This window comes from Salmo salar, chromosome 16 (assembly GCF_965601325.2).
Source record: "Salmo salar chromosome 16, fSalSal1, whole genome shotgun sequence".
In the NCBI taxonomy this organism is placed as follows: domain Eukaryota; kingdom Metazoa; phylum Chordata; class Actinopteri; order Salmoniformes; family Salmonidae; genus Salmo; species Salmo salar.
Window position 1 is genome coordinate 64,382,262 of NC_138306.1, and position 18,788 is coordinate 64,401,049.

General features: G+C 43.6%; 1 protein-coding gene across 9 annotated transcripts in view; it reads left to right on the top strand.

Annotated features, from left to right (window-relative positions):
- LOC106574363 (uncharacterized) overlaps nucleotides 1–18,788 on the top strand; it is an 82,491-nt gene that overhangs the window by 33,650 nt on the left and 30,053 nt on the right. For 6 of the 9 annotated variants that reach the window (XM_082962816.1, XM_082962817.1, XM_082962815.1 and 3 more), the window contains one exon: nucleotides 17,803–17,925. In XM_082962816.1, coding sequence (XP_082818942.1) covers nucleotides 17,803–17,925 — 123 coding nt within the window. Of the gene's footprint in view, nucleotides 1–14,434; nucleotides 14,475–17,802; nucleotides 17,926–18,788 lie in introns of all 9 variants that reach the window. The other 3 variants (XM_082962819.1, XM_082962820.1, XM_082962818.1) reach the window with 1 other exon arrangement.

Consider the following 18,788-nt stretch of genomic DNA (forward strand, 5'->3'; position numbering starts at 1 on the left):
GGATGTTGATGTACTGTATGATGTTGAATCAAAGCAAGGTCATGTTCATTAGGCACTAAACCTTTGGGTACCATCAGAACATGTCTACAGTATGCCCTAATGAACACCACCTTGGCCTGGAGTAAGTTCCTCTCGATTTACTCTCCCGAGCAGAAAGGGTCCAGGGCCTGTATTCATAAAGTGTCTCAGACTAGGATTGCTGATCTAGGATTAGGTCCTCACTGTCCATGTGATCTTATTCATTATAATCTATAAGGAAAAACGGATCCTAGAACATTAGTCCTACTCCAAGACGCTTTTTGAATACGGACCAGGAGTGATCCACACCCAAATGTACTTTAGACTGTTGCCGTTGTCAATGGATCTCTTTCATAACCAGTGTGGAGACGATACTCTGCTTTTTGCACGCTGTATGGGGTTGTAGCCTACCAGCCATATACAGTAGTCTTACAGTTATGAACTGATGACGTTCTCAGACCATGTTTAATGATCTCTTTGCCCCTCCCTCACTGTGCAAATGGGCCCTTTTCATTGACTGACTGAGCATGACGGATGAGGCCTGTTTGCCCAGAGGGGATGGGGAGGGGATGGGGAGGGGATGGAGAGGGGGATGGAGAGAGAGGGGCATGGGGAGAGGGGATGGGGATGGGGAGAGGGGATGGAGAGGGGGATGGAGAGAGAGGGGCAATGGGGAGAGGGGATGGGGGTGGGGAGAGGGGATGGAGAGGGGTGAAATAAAAGAAAATGAGCACTGCCATGTGCCCTGAAATAGCCACTATTCATTCATCCACGCTCTCCTACCTGCTTCGTCTCCTGCCTGCTTTGTCGCACAGGCAATCAAAGCACTTGAGAGCAGTAATACCAACAATGTCTGGCCTACTCCTACCATTTGGGATAGTCCAGCCACACCCGTATCTATTTTCCTCTCCAGAACAGGACCCAAGGCCGGGGGGGACTCACCCACAGGAACAGTGGGGGGTATTGTGATATGGGGGGGGAGATGATGAGGGGTGTTGATAGCTGTTGAAGCAGACTTTCTAAATTTAGTCAGTGTTAAATGTTATAGACTAGACTCATGTGTGCATGGTAAGGGAAAAACAAGCCACTGTCATCTGTAGCAGCCTTAGTTTGAGATGCTCACACGCTCGCGCACACTTCCCAGGGGACAATTTAGTGGTGCTGGGAATATGGGACCCACTCTATAATGAGTCATTACCTCACACTGCTTTTCTTAACCCAGCAGGCTTCCCTAAATGTTTTTTGTTCTTGGTGTTAATTTTTGTTCCACCCCCCCAGGAGACTACAGATGAGCCCTACCAAACTCACAGGAATAGTGGGGTTAAAGGGGAAATTCAGCATTTTACAACTTAATGTAAGACTGTTACTCATCCTGTATTGCTTAGTTGGTAGAGCATGACACTTTCAACGGCAGGATTATGGGTTTGATTCCGGGGGCCACCCGTAAGTAACGTATACACGCATGACTAAGTCTTTTTGGATAAAAGCGTCTTCTACTTGGCATTTATTATTATTATTATTATTATTATTAACTTCCCCTGTAGCTGATTTGACTAAAATGTTACCATTGTTGTAACGAGTGAATTCTCAAAGGAGAAAAACATTCATTGTGATGTTGATGTATTTTTGGACTTGAGAAGGCTCTCATCTACATTGGGGTCAGGATGGAGTTTGTAGTTTTGAGAGACAGAGAAAATTAGGTTGCAGAGTGAGAAATAGTATTATGGGTTGGTCTGTGTTTGTTGTCTGGCTGTCATATGTTTCTATGGAGGATGCTGTTGAGACGATGTGTCACTGCTGCCACTGTTTTATTAGCCCCTCCGTCCTTCATGCATCAGACACACACGCACACACAAGGGAGTTGGTTGTGTGTGAGAGAGCATTGTGTGGGTGGGTGGGTGGGGTACGACGCCAAAATTAGACTACATCCATTTAGAAGTTTGGTTTATGGAAACGTCTATTCAGCCATTACTCATGATGTGTTTTCGTACAGCTTACGGCATAGTCACAAACTCTACAGCTTCCACTTTTTGAATCATAAAAGGGTTATCAGTCCTCTGTGTTGGCGATAGTGAAGCTAGTGTAGAAAGGTGAGCGTGTGTGTGTGTGTGTGTGTGTGTGTGTGTGTGTGTGTGTGTGTGTATGTGCGTACACACTTGCATTCACGCTTTCCATGGTCTTGTTTAGTGGGCACAAAACGTCCGAGAGCACTCCAAAACTAAGTGATGTACTATCTGATTCTGAACTTGTTCAGTAAGAAACAAGAAACACTCTTTTTTTTTTTTTTTTTTTTTCATTGCAAAACCTTCTGCTCCTGTAAGCTCTAATGAACAGGACCCAGGACAAGGCTGAGAACAAACCAAATAAACAACAGTGTTCTGTTCCCACTCGGATGCAAAGTGAATTAACGAAGAGACTGCAGAGTTCCATGTAATCTTATCTATGATCTAATGGGCAATTCCACAGTAACAAAATGATGACACAAAACATCATTCTGTTACCAAACTTTGCATCTGTACTGTTCTTCAGGTAAATGTGTTTTTGTAAAATTCTCTGTGGATATTGGAACTCTGCGGTCTGTTCATTAATTCACTTTCAGTACATAGACTACCATTCAACTGTTTGGGGTCACTTAGAAATGTCCTTGATTTTGAAAGAAAAGCAACATTTTTGTCCATTTTAAAATAACATCAAATTGATCTGAAATACAGTGTAGACATGTTGTAAATGACTATTGTAGCTGGAAACGTCAGATTTTTTAAAATGGAATATCTACGTAGGCCCATTATCATCAACCATCACTCCTGTGTTCCAATGGCACGTTGTGTTAGCTAATCCAAGTTTATCATTTTAAAAGGCTAATTGATCATTAGAAAACCCTTTTGCAATCATGTTAGCACAGCTGAAAACTGGTGTTCTGATTAAAGAAGCAATAAAACTGGACTTCTTTAGACTAGTTGAGTATCTGGAGCATCAGCATTTGTGGGTTCGATTACAGGTTCATAATGCCCAGAAACAAAGACCTTTCTTCTGAAACTCGTCAGTCTATTCTTGTTCTGAGAAATGAAGGCTATTCCATGCAAGAAATTGCCAAGAAACTGAAGATCTCGTACAATGCTGTGTACTACTCCCTTCACAGAACAGAGCAAACTGGCTCTAACCAGAATAGAAAGAGGAGTGGGAGGCCCCAGTGAACAACTGAGCAAGAGGACAAGTACATTAGTGTCTAGTTTGAGAAACACACGCCTCAAGTCCTCAACTGGCAGCTTCATTAAATAGTACTCGCAAAACACCAGTCTCAACGTCAACAGTGAAGAGGCGACTCCGGGATTCTGTCCTTGTAGGCAGAGATGCAAAGAAAAATACATATCTCAGACTGGCCAATTAAAAATAAAAGATTTAGATGGGCAAAAGAACACAGACACTGGGCAGAGGAACTCTGCCTAGAAATCCAGCATCCCGGAGTCGCCTCTTCACTGCTGACGTTGAGACTGGTGTTTTGTGGGTACTATTTAATGACGCTGCCAGTTTCATTCTATTCATGTAGATTTGTCCTAATGCCTTCTCCCGTTCTCTCTCTCATTCCCTACCCCCCCACTCTCATCCTCATTCTCTCTCTCGCTCCCTCCCTATTTCTCTCTCCCTCATGCTCTCTCTCCTTCCCTCTCTCTGCCTAACTCTCCTTCCATTCTCTCTCCCTACTTTCCGCTCTATCAATCCTCATCTCCTTGTTTTTCTCCATTCTTTTGGAAAAGGGGATACCTAGTCAATTGCACAGTTGAATGCATTCAACCGAAATGTCTTCCACATTGAACCCTCTGAGTCAGAGTGTTGCAGGGGGCTGCCTTAATCGATGTCTACGGCACCGGGGAGCAGTTGTTGTTGGGGGTTAACTGCTTTGCTCAAGGGCAGAATGCCAGATTTTTCCACCTTGCCGGCTCGGACATTCGAACCAGCGACTTTTCTGCTTACTGGCCCAACGCTTTTAACCGCTCTGCTACCTGCCGCTTCTTATCTCTCTCCTTCCCTCCCCCTCTCAAATATACTTATATAGGGTCAAGTGGTTTGCATGTGAAGCATGAGTTGCTAGCAGATTTCTATTCAGATTACACGGAAGTCAACCAAACACCTAGGTTAAACACTGTTCTACTAGGTTACTTGCTGCATAACATCAGCCTGTATTTATCTCTGTCATTGAGATATATGTAGTGTTTAAAATTCACATTTATACGGCTTGTGGCGGTGTGTGTGGTTATATACAGATGCATTGGCTACAGGTTAGGGTTCTACACCTCCTGACTTGACTGTCTGTGAGCATCCCATGTATGACCTTTGATGTTGCCTGTTGACCCTCCATAGGCCAACATCACATCCTGTCCCTTCTCTATATGAAACACTCTTCGCTCGTGCCCAGCTTGAGCACTCAACAGTACATTGACAGTTTGTGTGTTCTGTTCTCGATTCCCAGCCTCATGGTTAAGAACTGGAAGCCAGCCATTACCTTCTTTAATTTAGAGCAGTGCTTTTCCAGAACAGTCCCCTCAATCTCTCCCCCTTTCTCTTTCTTCTCTTCTCCCTCTATATCCCCCTCCTCGGAGGCACAGGCCAACCCGAACTGGTGGCCTAGTGTGGGGCAGACGTGTGTGTGTGTTTCCTATGTACCCCTCCCACTGTGGCAGAGGCTTAACACCACAACATCCCCAGTGGGGCAACCTCTGAACCCTGAGGTGGCCCCAGCTCTGACCCCGGTGGTGATGGGAGACAGATGAGGGACTGTCATGAGCAGGCTTCTCATAGACACACAGGCCTGGAGAGAGCGTGATGGAGGGAGAAGGAGACACAGGGAGAGAAAGATGGCGAGTGAGAGAAAGATGGCTAGGGAGGGGGAGAGTGGAGGGAGAGGGATGGATGTTTGTTTTGTGATAACTCACATAGAACACACACACCCACACACTGTCTCTTTCAGGTAATGGTGATGCCCCCGGTTGTAAACCAATCATGCCCTTAGTAGCAGGTGTTCTAACAGCTTTAAGTGAATTAGCACCTGGGACGCTGATTTTAAACGGTGCGGCCAGCTCTCATGCGTTGGGCGTGAGATGCATTTGACCCTCTTCACACACCACACCTTTTTATTTGTCATTTATTGAAAAAAGTACTTTTATTTTCTAATTAATCCAATTCAGTGCGTTTAACTGATCAACTGGTGCTTGAAAATAGTTTGGAAATTGGATCATATTCATCTGCAATTCTACATCATGAGCATTCAAGGAGCAGGACACTAATCCGGACACTTATAAGAAATCACGCTATGCCCTCAGATAAACCATCAAACAAGCAAAGCGTCAATACAGGATTAAGATTGAACCCTACTACACCGGCTCTGACGCTCGTCGGATGTGGCAGTGCTTGAAAAATATTACAGACTACAAAGGGAAACCTAGACGCGAGCTGCCCAGGGACGCAAGCAAGATAAGCTAAATGCCTTTTATGCAAGCAACACTGAAGCATGCACGTGAGCACCAGCTGTTCTGGATGACTGTGTGATAACGCTCTCGGTAGCCGATGTGAATAAAACCTTTAAACAGGTCAACATTCACAAAGCCGCGGGGGCCAGACGGATTACCAGGACGTGTACTCAAAGCATGCGCTGACCAAATGGCAAGTATCTTCACTGACATTTTCAACCTCTCCCTGACCGAGTCTGTATTACCTACTTGTTTCAAGCAGACCACCATAGTCCCTGTGCCCAAGGAAGCGAAGGTAATCTGCCTAAATGATTACCGCCCCGTAGCACTCATGTCGGTAGCCATGAAGTGCTTTGAAAAAGCTGGTCATGGCTCACATCAACAGCATCCTGGATACCCTAGACCCACTCCAATTCGCCTACCGCCCCAACAGATCCACAGATGACACAATCTCAATCGCACTCCACACTGCCTTTTCCCACCAGGACAAAAGGAACAGCTATGTGAGAATGCTGTTCATTGACTACAGCTCAGCGTTCAAAACCATAGTGCCCACGAAGCTCATCACTAAGCTAAGGACCCTGGGACTAAACACCTCCCTCTGCAACTGGATCCTGGACTTCCTGTCGGGGCATCCCCAGGTGGTAAGGGTAGGCAACAACATGTCTGCCACACTGATCCTCAACACAGAGGCCCCTCAGGGGTGTGTACTTAGTCCCCTCCTGTACTCCCTGTTCACCCACAACTGCGTGGCCAAACATGACTCCAACACCATCATTAAGTTTGCTGACGACACAACAGGGATAGGCCTGATTACCAACAATGATGAGACAGCCTATAGGAGGTCAAGACAACAACCTTTCCCTCAATGTGAGCAAGAAAGGAGCTGATTGTGGACTACAGGAAAGGCCGAACAAGCCCCCATTTAACATCGACGGGGCTGTAGTGGAGCTGGTCGAGAGTTTCAAGTTCCTTGGTGTCCACATCGCCCACGAACTATCATGGTCCAAACATACCAAGACAGTTATGAAGAGGGCACAACAAAACCTTTTTCCCCCTCAGGAGACTGAAAAGATTTGGCATGGGTCCCCAGATCCTCAAAAAGTTTTACAGCTGCACCATCGAGAGCATCCTGACCGGTTGCATCACCGCCTGGTATGGCAACTGCTCGGCATCTGACCGTAAGGCGCTACAGAGGGTAGTGCGTACATCCCAGTGCATCACTGGGGCCAAGCTTCCTGCCATCCAGGACCTATATAATGGGCGGTGTCAGAGGAAAGCCCATAAAATTGCCAAGTCTAGGACCAAAAGGCTTCTTAAGAGCTTCTACCCCCAAGTCTTAAGAATGCTGAACAATTAACCTCTCTGGGCTAGGCGGGACGAATTTGTCCCACCTACGCAACAGCCAGTCTAATCCAGTGGCGCGATTTTCAAATACCTTAAAAATCCTATTACTTCAATTTCTCAAACATATGACTATTTTACAGCTATTTAAAGACAAGACTCTCGTTAATCTAACCACACTGTCAGATTTCAAAAAGGCTTTACAACGAAAGCAAAACATTAGATTATGTCAGCAGAGTACCAAGCCAGAAATAATCAGACACCCATTTTTCAAGCTAGCATATAATGTCACAAAAACCCAGAAGACAGCTAAATGCAGCACTAACCTTTGATGATCTTCATCAGATGACAACCCTAGGACATTATGTTATACAATACATGCATGTTTTGTTCAATCAAGTTCATATTTATATCAAAAACCAGCTTTTTACATTAGCATGTGACGTTTAGAACTAGCATACCCCCCGCAAACTTCCGGCGAATTCACTAACAATTTACTAAATTACTCACGATAAACGTTCACAAAAAGCATAACAATTATTTTAAGAATTATAGATACAGAACTCCTCTATGCACTCGATATGTCCGATTTTAAAATAGCTTTTTGGTGAAAGCACATTTTGCAATATTCTAAGTACATAGCCCAGGCATCACGGGCTAGCTATTTAGACACCCAGCAAGTTTAGCACTCACCAATATCAGATTTACTATTACAAAAGTTTGATTACCTTTTGGTGTCTTCGTCAGAATGCACACCCAGGACTGCTACTTCAATAACAAATGTTGGTTTGGTCCAAAATAATCCATCGTTATATCCGAATAGCGGCGTTTTGTTTGTGCGTTCCAGAAACTATCCGAAATGGTAAATCAGGGTCGTGCGCATGGCGCAATTCGTGACAAAAAAAATCTAAATATTCCATTACCGTACTTCGAAGCATGTCAACCGCTGTTTAAAATCCATTTTTATGCCATTTTTCTCGTAAAAAATAGATAATATTCCGACCGGGAATGTCCATTTAGCTAAACAGAGGAAAGAAAACAAAGCTTTCGGTCGACGCGGGCACGAGCCTGAGTCTCACAGTACTGTAACCAGCCACTACCCAAACGCGCTACTTTGTTTCAGCCAGAGCCTGCAAAGCCACGATTCAGCATTTTGCCGCCTTCTGAGAGCCTATGGCAGCCGTAGGAAGTGTCACGGGACAGCTAAGATCCTCACTCTTCAATAAACAGAGACAAGAAGAACGACACCTTGTCAGACAGGCCACTTCCTGCATGAAATCTTCTCAGGTTTTTGCCTGCCATATGAGTTCTGTTATACTCACAGACACCATTCAAACAGTTTTAGAAACTTTAGGGTGTTTTCTATCCAAAGCCAATAATTATATGCATATTCTAGTTACTGGGCAGGAGTAGTAACCAGATTAAATCGGGTACGTTTTTTATCCAGCCGTGTCAATACTGCCCCCTACCCCCAACAGGTTAATCAAATGCCACCAGACTTCTACCCCCGCCCCTCCATTTGTTTTGTACACTGCTGCTACTCGCTGTTTATTATCTATGCATAGTCACTTCACCCCTACCTACATGTACAAATTACCTCGACAAACCAGTACCCCCGCACAATGACTCGGTACTGATACCCCCTGTATATAGTCTCGTTATTGTTATTTTGTTACTTTTATTATTTTATACTTTTAGTTTATTTGGTAAATATTTTCTTAACCAACAGTGCAGTTCAAGAAAAGTTAAGGGCTTGTAAGTCAGCATTTCACGGTAAGGTCTACACTTGATGTATTTGGCGCATGTGACAAAGTTTGATTTGTAACCGTGGCAGCTTCACCTGGGAGATCCATAATTTTCCTGCCACTGCACTGTGTACCCCAACAGATTAAAGGTTGTAATTGGTTTAGTAAGGGTCCGGCGCCAAGGCAATTGGATGTACATTTTTATAAAGAAACGCCCCTCTACACACCAGCCACAGCAGACAAGATGAGCATTTTATGAATTCAATTACCAAAAGAGCAGCATGGCAACTTCATTTGCTGTCACTACTGTCCCTGTCACAGAATGCTTCCTTATTACAGCATGTGATAATATTGCCTAGTTAGTTATTTAAATTGTTGTTTTAATCCACCACTTGCATTAGCCACGGTTACAATGCTCATGATGTAGAAAGGCGGACGCATATGACCCAATTTCAAAACGATTTTCAGGCACAGTTGATTTAGATTTAGGCTATGTCTTCAGGATACAGTTGTCTTCAGGATACAGTTTTCAAGTTGGCTGGATGTCCTTTGGTGGGTGGACCGTTCTTAAAACCCAGAATCGTTGCAGTTCTTGACACAAACCTCCTCACCTTCATCTACACTGATTTTGAAGTGGATTTAACAAGGGACGTCAGTAAGGGATCATGGCATTCAATGACCTGGTCAGTCTGTCATGGAAAGTGGTGTTCATAATGTTTTGTACACTCAGTACAAAACATCATAGGTTTAACCTAGATCATAGCTTTCACCCGGATTCAATGGGTAGTTTATTAGGTACACTCATCTAGTACCGGGTCGGACCCCTTTGCCTCCATAACAGCCTGAATTCTTGGTGCAGATTGGACGGCGATACACCTAGTTAAATAAAGGTTAAATAAAATAATAATCGGAACACCTCCTCCACCAGCCTGTACCGTTGACACTAGAGGTCGACCAATTATGATTTTTCAACGCCGATACCGATTATTGGAGGACCAAAAAAGCCGATACCGATTATGTATTTATAATAATGGCAATTACAACAATACTGAATGAACACTTTTATTTTAACTTAATATAATACATCAATCAAATCCATTTTATCCTCAAATAAATAATGAAACATGTTCAATTTGGTTTAAATAATGCAAAAACAACGTGTTGGGGAAGAAAGTAAATGTGCAATATGTGCCATGTCAAAAAGCTAACGTTTAAGTTCCTTGCTCAGAACACATGAAAGCTGGTGGTTCCTTTTAACATGAATCTTCAATATTCCCAGGTAAGGAGTTTTAGGTTGAGGTTATTGTAGGAATTATAAGACTATTTCTCTCTATACCATTTGTTTTTCATATACCTTTGACTATTGGATGTTCTTATAGGCACTTTAGTATTGCCAGTGTAACAGTATAGCTTCCTTCCCTCTCCTCGCCCCTACCTGGGCTCGAACCAGGAACACATCGACAACAGCCACACCTCAAAGCAGCGTTACCCATGCAGAGCAAGGGGAACAACTACTCCAAGTCTCAGAGCGAGTGACATTTGAAACGCTATTTCACATCGGTTACACCAGCCTAATCTCGGGAGTTGATAGGCTTGAAGTCATAAACAGCTCAATGCTTGAAGCACAGCGAAGAGCTGCTGGCAAACGCACGAAAGTGCTGTTTGAATGAATGCTTACGAGCATGCTGCTGCCTACCACCGCTCAGTCAGACTGCTCTATCAAATATCAAATCATAGACTTAATTATAACATAATAACACACAGAAATACGAGCCATAGGTCATTAATGTGGCCAAATCCGGAAACTATCATTTTTAAAATAAAACGTTTATTCTTTCAGTGAAATACGGAACTGTTCTGTATTTTATCAAACAGGTGGCATCCATAAGTCTAAATATTCCTGTTACATTGCACAACCTTCAATGTTATGTCATAATTAGGTAAAATTCTGGCAAATTAGTTTGCAACGAGCCAGGCGGCCCAAGCTGTTGCATATACCCTGACTCTGCGTACAATGAAAGCAAGAGAAGTGACACAATTTCCCTAGTTTAATATTGCCTGCTAACATGAATTTCTTTGAACTAAATATGCAGGTTTAAAAAAAAAAAAAAATCTGTGTATTGATTTTAAGAAAGGCTATTGATGTTTATGGTTAGGTACATTTGTGCAATGATTGTGCTTTTTTCGCAAATGCGCTTTTGTTAAATCATCCCCCGTTTGTCTTTGTTAGGAAGAAATAGTCTTCACACAGTTTGTAACGAGCCAGGCGGCCCAAACAGCTGCATATACCCTGACTCTGTTGCACAGAACGCAAGAGAAGTGACACAATTTCCCTAGTTAAAATAAATTCATGTTAGCAGGCAATATTAACTAAATATGCAGGTTTAAAAATATATGCTTGTGTATTGATTTTAAGAAAGGTGCTTTTTTTCACGAATGCGCTTGTTAAATCACCCGTTTGGCGAAGTAGGCTATGATTTAATGATAAATTAACAGGCACCGCATTGATTATATGCAACGCAGGACAAGCTAGATAAACTAGTAATATCATCAACCATGTGTAGTTAACTAGTGATTATGTTAAGATTCATAGTTTTTTATAAGGTAAGTTTAATGCTAGCTAGCACCTTACCTTGGCTCCTTGCTGCACTTGCATAACAGGTAGTCAGCCTGCCACACAGTCTCCTCGTGGAGTGCAATGTAATCGGCCATAATCAGTGTCCAAAAATGCCGATCACCGATTGTTATGAAACCTTGAAATCGGTCATTCCGATTAATCGGTCGACCTCTAGTTGACACCAGGCAGAATGGGTTCATGGACAAATACTGCTTACGCCAAATCCTGACTGCCGTTAGCATGACACACCAGGAACCGGGATTCGTCGACCCAGGCAATGTTTTTCCACTCCTCAATTGTCCAGTGTTGGTGATTGTGTGGCCACTGGAGCCGCATCTCCTTGTTTTTAGCTGATAGCAGTGGAACTAGGTGTGGTCGTCTGCTGCAATTCCCCATCCGTGACAATGATCGAAGCGTTTTGCATTGAACTGCAAAAATCACTGAAGCTGGAGATTCCCATCTCCCTCACTAGCTTTAAGCACCAGCTGTCAGAGCAGCTCACAGATCACTGCACCTGTTCATAGCCCATCTGTATACAGCCCATCTATCTACCTCATCCCCATACTGTATTTATTTATTTTGCTCCTTTTGCACCCCAGTATCTCTACTTGCACATCCATCTTTTGCACATCTACCATTCCAGTGTTTAATTGCTATATTGTAATTACTTCGCCACCATGGCCTATTTATTGCCCTAATTCCCTTATTTTACCTAGTTTGCACTCACTGTATATAGACTTTTGTTTTATTTTTTCTACTGTATTATTGACTGTATGTTTTGTTCATTCCATGTGTAACTCTGTGTTGTATGTGTCGAACTGCTATGCTTTATCTTGGCCAGGTCGCAGTTGCAAATGAGAACTTGTTCTCAACTAGCCTACCTGGTTAAATAAAGGTGAAATAAAAAATGCAAAAATTCCGAGATGCCATTCTGCACACCACTGTTGTACTACGCCGTTATTTGTCTGTTTGCGGCCTGCCTGTTAGCTTGCACGATTCTTGCCATTTCTCCTTTGACCTCATCAACGAGCTGTTTTCGCCCACAGGACTGGCACTGACTGGATATTTTTTTGGTTTGTCGCACCATTCTCGGGAAACCCTAGACACTGTCGTGCGTGAAAAGCCCAGGAGGGCAGCCGTTTCTGAGATACTGGATCCGGAGCGCCTGGCACCGATCATACCGTGCTCATTAGTCGCTTAGGTCACTCGTTTTGCCCATTCTAACGTTCAGTCGAACAGTAACTGAATGCCTCGATGCCTGTCTGCCTGCTTCTTTATAGCAAGCCATGGCCACGTGACTCACTGTCTGTTGGAGCGATCCATTTTTGTTAACGGGGTGGTGTACCTAATACATTGGCCAGGTAGTGTAGGCGAAGTCATGAGAATAAGCCATATTGAAACACCCCTTGCCTCAAATATCCAGTCTTTAGTATTGTGCACAAGCAGCTAGGCAGAAACGATATGCACAAATGCAAAGTATCTTGCCTATGTAGAGTCAGATGGTGGCAACGTTTTGCCAATCATCCTCACACCCACTGAAGATTTATTTTCATGAGATTTTTCTTGAATGTGGGGTAATTTGTAGAAATCAAATGTCACATGCACATATTCAAACCCCAAGTATTTGGGAAGCATAGATCAGGGGCAGCGAACCCTCTTAGAGTGATACCTCCTATACAGTATTTTCTATGGTCCTATTGTAAAGGGATAGTGCACCCAAATGAATTACATATTTACAAGGAAAGACTGAAATCCATCCCATGGTTACACTGCCACCAATTTTTAGTATTAGCATTTTCTAACCAAAAACCAATATAATTTAATGACCCCCAGTTAGCATACTCTAAATGTCATGCCCAAATAATCTCAGTAATTTAAAGCCAATTCGTTGAGAATCCTGACCTGTGATAATAAAAATCCAACCTGGTTATGGGCCTTAGCCATGTAAAACAAAAATATGTAGAATTGCAGGAAATTAGCTTTAAAACGGATTTTTTTCCCCCCCCGTGGGGGAACCACTAGACCCCCGTTTAGGAGTGGCGCCAATGACAACAGCTTGGAGTGAGAATTCCTATCTTCAATAGTTGGCAGCACTGTTTAAAGCTTATGGTCAAAAACCCAAAAAGTGTGTGTGTGTGTGTGTGTGTGTGTGTGTCTATAATTTTATAACAGCAGGGGAGTGCTGTCCAAATACAGGTCAGACTGCAGGCAGTGGCTGATCGCTCATCTCTGTAGTTGCTTCCCAAATGGCACCCTATTCCCTATATAGTGTACTACTTTTGACCAGGACCCATAGGGTGCCATTTCGGACGCAGCAGTCTATATGATAGCACCACCAGGGTATTTGCAAACAGAAAGGAGGCTCGTTTCATTCTGTTCTTTTCCTCTTCCTGTCCTCCTCGGTTAGCCATGATGTCATGCTGTAAAGAAGCCCTGTCCCTGGCGCTGTAACAATGGCGATGCTGGTTTTTGATTGACTGCTGGGCTTGGGTGTTGTTATGGAACAGCCTGTGGGGGGAAATTAGGCCATTTCCTGTTCTGACATCCCCCCCACTTGCCGCGCGCACAGCTACTACATACACACGGGTGTGTGCCCTGTTCACTGTACATTGTGTATCTCACATATATGGTGGCCAAGCCAACTAAATGGTTGACTGTGATGGCCATGGAGTCTTAGGGGGGCAATGGTTGGGCAGCTGTAGAGACACAGTGTGGAAAGACTGTGTGCGTGCAACTGTCCATGCCTGTACATTAGCACAGTCACACACACACCCACAACAGTGGTTCTGTGTAAGCTAGCGATCTTGAATGTGTCCGCTCATGATCCGAAACAGACTCCTTTCCAGCTGCTGTGCGTATTTTGCACGCATTAACTTTTGTGTGTTGTGAGTGAGGGTATACGTGTCTGTCTGTGTGTTTATGGCCTGTGCCAGTGCCCACCAGGCCCACTCACACACTCAGCCAAACTAGGCCCAAGTCACAGGCTGGTTAACCACAGAATGCTAACTGTAATGCTGAATGCTAACTGTAATGCTGAATGCTAACTGTAATGCTGAATGCTAACTGTAATGCTGAATGCTAACTGTAATGCTGAATGCTAACTGTAATGCTGAATGCTAACTGTAACTCAGCACAGCAGCCCTTTTCTACCTCCCTGTTCTCTCTTCTTTCCCTCACTCTGATCCCTCTCACTCTCACTCTCTTCTGCTTCTTCCTCTCGCTCTTTCTTTGAGCTGTTAACACAGAAGAAAATAAGGATTTGGAGGTAGATATGCCGCAAAGTAGGTAAGCTGTCTTTTCTCTCTGCTCTCTCTTTTCTCTGCTCTCTCTCTCAGGGGAACAAGAGGAGAGGGGATTTTCAAAGCAAGCCCTTCCTGCCTTTCCTCTCCACTGCTCCCTCTACACTTAAACACATTGCTCCTCTCTTCGAGACATTGCTATTACATTATACTACCTCCAACATACACTCCACACTTTCGGGTGAATTGTTAGGACATTGGGGTCCTGATAAGGTAGGAAAACAAGTATACACACACACACACACACACACACACACACACACAGTATCAAAAGCAGGGGTCAATTTGGGGTTAGCCCCCCTATGTACCTCTGGAGGGTCCTGTTGTCTGGTACAGTACAGTCGCCCATCAAGGGGCTCACAGCACGGTTAAGGGGAAGCACTATACCCCCTGGAAAACCAATGAGATTACCTTAGGCTTGAGCTTCTAACAGTCTGTTCCATCTGATTGGACTGCTATCAGACCTGGCTTCAAATACTTGATTGAGCTCTCCTGTCGCAATGGAACCCATAGAATATACCCCAAACTGCAAACCTGCCCGCCTGGCACCCTTGGCAGGCTTGAGCAAACGCTCAAAGTATTTGAAAGGTTTCAAATAGTATTTGAACCCAGGTCTGGCTGTTGTAGGGGTTAATGTACTGTAGGAACACAGGGAAATATTGTGGGGATAACGCTGTGCCTTTGTGTCTTTAGGCTACTTTGTCACACCCTGCTGCCATGCCCGTGATCCCATGTCGCCGTGCGTGTGCTTCTTTCTGTCTCACTTCTTACTAGTTTGTGTGTGAAAAGAGAGGACGGGGGAGCGAAATAATCTGTGGTTACAGTTTAGTGGTAGAGGGTGTGCTTGTGTGCAGTTGAAGTCGGAAGTTTACATACACTTAGGTCGGAGGCATTAAAACTCGTTTTTCAACCACTAAACAAATGTCTTGTTAACAAACCTATAGTTTTTGCAAGTCGGTTAGGACATCTACTTTGTGCAGTACACATCATTTTTCCAACAACTGTTTACAGACAGATTATTTCACTTATGATTCACTGTATCACAATTCTAGTGGGTCAGAAGTTTACATACACTAAGTTGACTGTGCCTTTAAACAGCTTGGAAAATTCCAGAAAATTGTCATGGCTTTAGAAGCTTCTGATAGGCTAATTGACATCAATTGGAGGTGCACCTGTGGATGTATTTCAAGGCCTACCTTCAAACTCAGTGCCTCTTTGCTTGACATCATGGGAAAATCAAAAGAAATCAGCCAAGCCCTTAGGAAAAAAAACTGTAGACCTCCACAAGTCTGGTTCATCCTTGGGAGCAATTTCCAAACACGTGAAGGTACCACGTTCATCTGTACAAACAATAGTACACAAGTATAAACAGCATGGGACCACGCAGCCATCATACCGCTCAGGAAGGAGATGCGTACTGTCTCTTAGAGATGAACGTACTTTGCTGCGAAAAGTGCAAATCAATCCCAGAACAACAGCAAAGTACCTTGTGAAGATGCTGGAGGAAACGGGTACAAAAGTATCTATATCCACAGTAAAACGAGTTCTATATCGACATAACCTGAAAGGCCACTCAGCAAGGAAGAAGCCACTGCTCCAAAACCGCCATAAAAAAGCCAGACTACGGTTTGCAACTGCACATGGGGACAAAGATCGTACTTTTTGGAGAAATGTCCTCTGGTCTGATGAAACAAATATAGAACTCACCAAAATTCACCCAACTCATTATGGGAAGCTTGTGGAAGGCTACCCAAAACGTTTGACCCAAGTGAAACAATTTTAAAGGCAAAGCTACCAAATACTAATTGAGTGTATGTAAATTTCTGACCCACTTGGAATGTGATGAAAGAAATAAAAGCTGAAATAAATCACTCTCTACTATTATTCTGACATTTCACAATCTTAAAATAAAGTGGTGATCCTAACTGACCTAAGACAGGGATTTTTTTACCAGGGTTAAATGTCAGGAATTGTGAAAAACTGAGTTTAAATATATTTGGCTAAGGTGTATGTAAACTTCTGACTTCAACTGTATGTGACCATGTGTGAGGGAGTGTTTTCTTGTGTCCCACAGTGTATGGCTGTGCCTCCCCATGTCCTCATGGAGCCTATCAGTAGATAAAGACATAGCGTTCCTCTGACTGGATCCCATGCTGTGTTTTCACTCCTAAGGTTGTGTGACACTAATACTCCACCAAACTGTCTCCCTCTCCAACCAGGAAGTGACGCAATAGGAACAGGAGGTGAATTCCATCACACAGTGGCCGCGATGAATCCACTGCGTCACTCCCTGGGGTCAGCTATTACTGTGTGATGGGGTCAGCTATTACACCAATATGCTTCTGTCTGCCCGAGGTTGGAGTGGATCAGAAAGGAGTGTGGTCAGAGATTGGTTTAGTCACATGGATGTGGGTGGGGGTTAGGGGAAGGGGCTTCGGTGACGCATGTGTGCGCGCGTGCACACACACACTCACCCCTAGGGGCTTTAAAGGCTTGTAGTATCACTGGCTCAAGTTCTACCGGTGTGGCATTTAGTCATGACACTGCACATGATTTACACACTGAGAATCATTATCCCAGCAGTGTAAAAGGTGGGAAATAAATAAATAAATCACCTATTTTCTAATCTGGCCACAAGAGGGCGCTCTGTCATTGTCATTAGATGGCACAATAAGGCTCTGTGATACAGAATACCATGGTAACGTCCCAAGTGGCACCCCATTCCCTTTTATAGTGCATTACAGAGCCCTAGTGCACAATAAAGGGAATAGGGTGCAATTTGGGACACCGTTCATGGCTGGCTGTGGCTGACAGTCGACTTCGACTCTTATCACCAATGTCTGACCATAGGTATGATGGGTTTATTGAAGCCATAACGTTCTTTATAAATCGATGTGGCGCCTATGTGGAATGTGTCATGCAGTCATTTCAGTGCTCACTACTGTACAAAACAGCCAAAGCAGTATGGGCAGCCACTCGTGGGGAATAGGCCTTGGCTCAACTCAGTAAGCCTTTCAACGGCATCCAACATGTGCTATACTGTATCTCTGGCAGACAACAGGGAATCGCGTCCTGCCGTTGCGCAGCCGTATCTCTCCACGTTATAGAGCTCTTTTTGGCGGTTGCCATGGTAACATGTAAGACGGTTGAGCTGGTGAAGGTGTGGATTCATCGCGGCCACTGTGTGATGGAATTCTCTCTTAGTAACTGTGTCTGCGTATGCTTGAATGCACACGAATTGAAATGTTTTAATCCTTTTAGATTATAATGTGATTTCTGTATTCAAATGAGGAACTCTGTGTGTCTGCCTCCAGATGGCGGATATGTCTGACGATGAGCTGGACCACGGGGCAGAGGAGGAAGACAGTGATAAGGAAGACCAGGACCTGGACAAAATGTTTGGAGCCTGGTTGGGAGAGCTGGACAAACTCACACAGGTATTGCAGTAGGGGCGGATGGGCGTATCCTGGTAGCCATGTCATGGATACCATTTCTTGGCAACGGTATCCTAGCAAACCATATCCAAGTAACCATATTCTAGTAACAATGTCATAGTAATAGTATCCATGCAACCATGTCCTAGTAACTGTAACCTAGTAACCGTACCCTTGCAATCGTATCCTGGTAACCGTATCTCGCCAACCATATTATCCTAGTTTCCCACCCTTTCGCTGAGTCATGTTAGCTTTCTTCCACTTCCTTCAAGCCTATTAAAAGTCTGATATTGTTATGCATTAAAGACATGCTCTGTACGTTGTTTCATGTGTAGTAGAGGTCGACCGATTTATGATTTTAAAGCCGATACCGATTATTGAAGGACCAAAGAAAGCCGGTACCGATTTTAATAGGCCGATTTAATTTTTATATATATGACAATTACAACAATACTGAATGAACGCTTTTTTTATTTTAACCTAATATAATACAGAAATAAAATGAATTTAGTCTCAAAAATAATGAAACATGATCAATTTGGTTTAAGTAATGCAAAAACACAGTGTTAGAGAAGAAAGTAAAAGTGCAATATGTGCCATGTAAAAAAGCTAACGTTTAAGGTCCTTGCTCAGAACATGAGAACATATGAAAGCTGGTGGTTCCTTTTAACATGAGTCTTCAATATTCCCAGGTAAGAAGTTTTAGGTTGTAGTTATTATAGGACTATTTCTCTCTATACCATTTGTATTTCATATACCTTTGACTACTGGATGTTGTAATAGGCACTTTAGTATTGCCTGCCTAATCTCAGGAGTTGATAGGCTTGAAGTCATAAACAGCGCTGTGATCAAGCATTGCTAAGAGC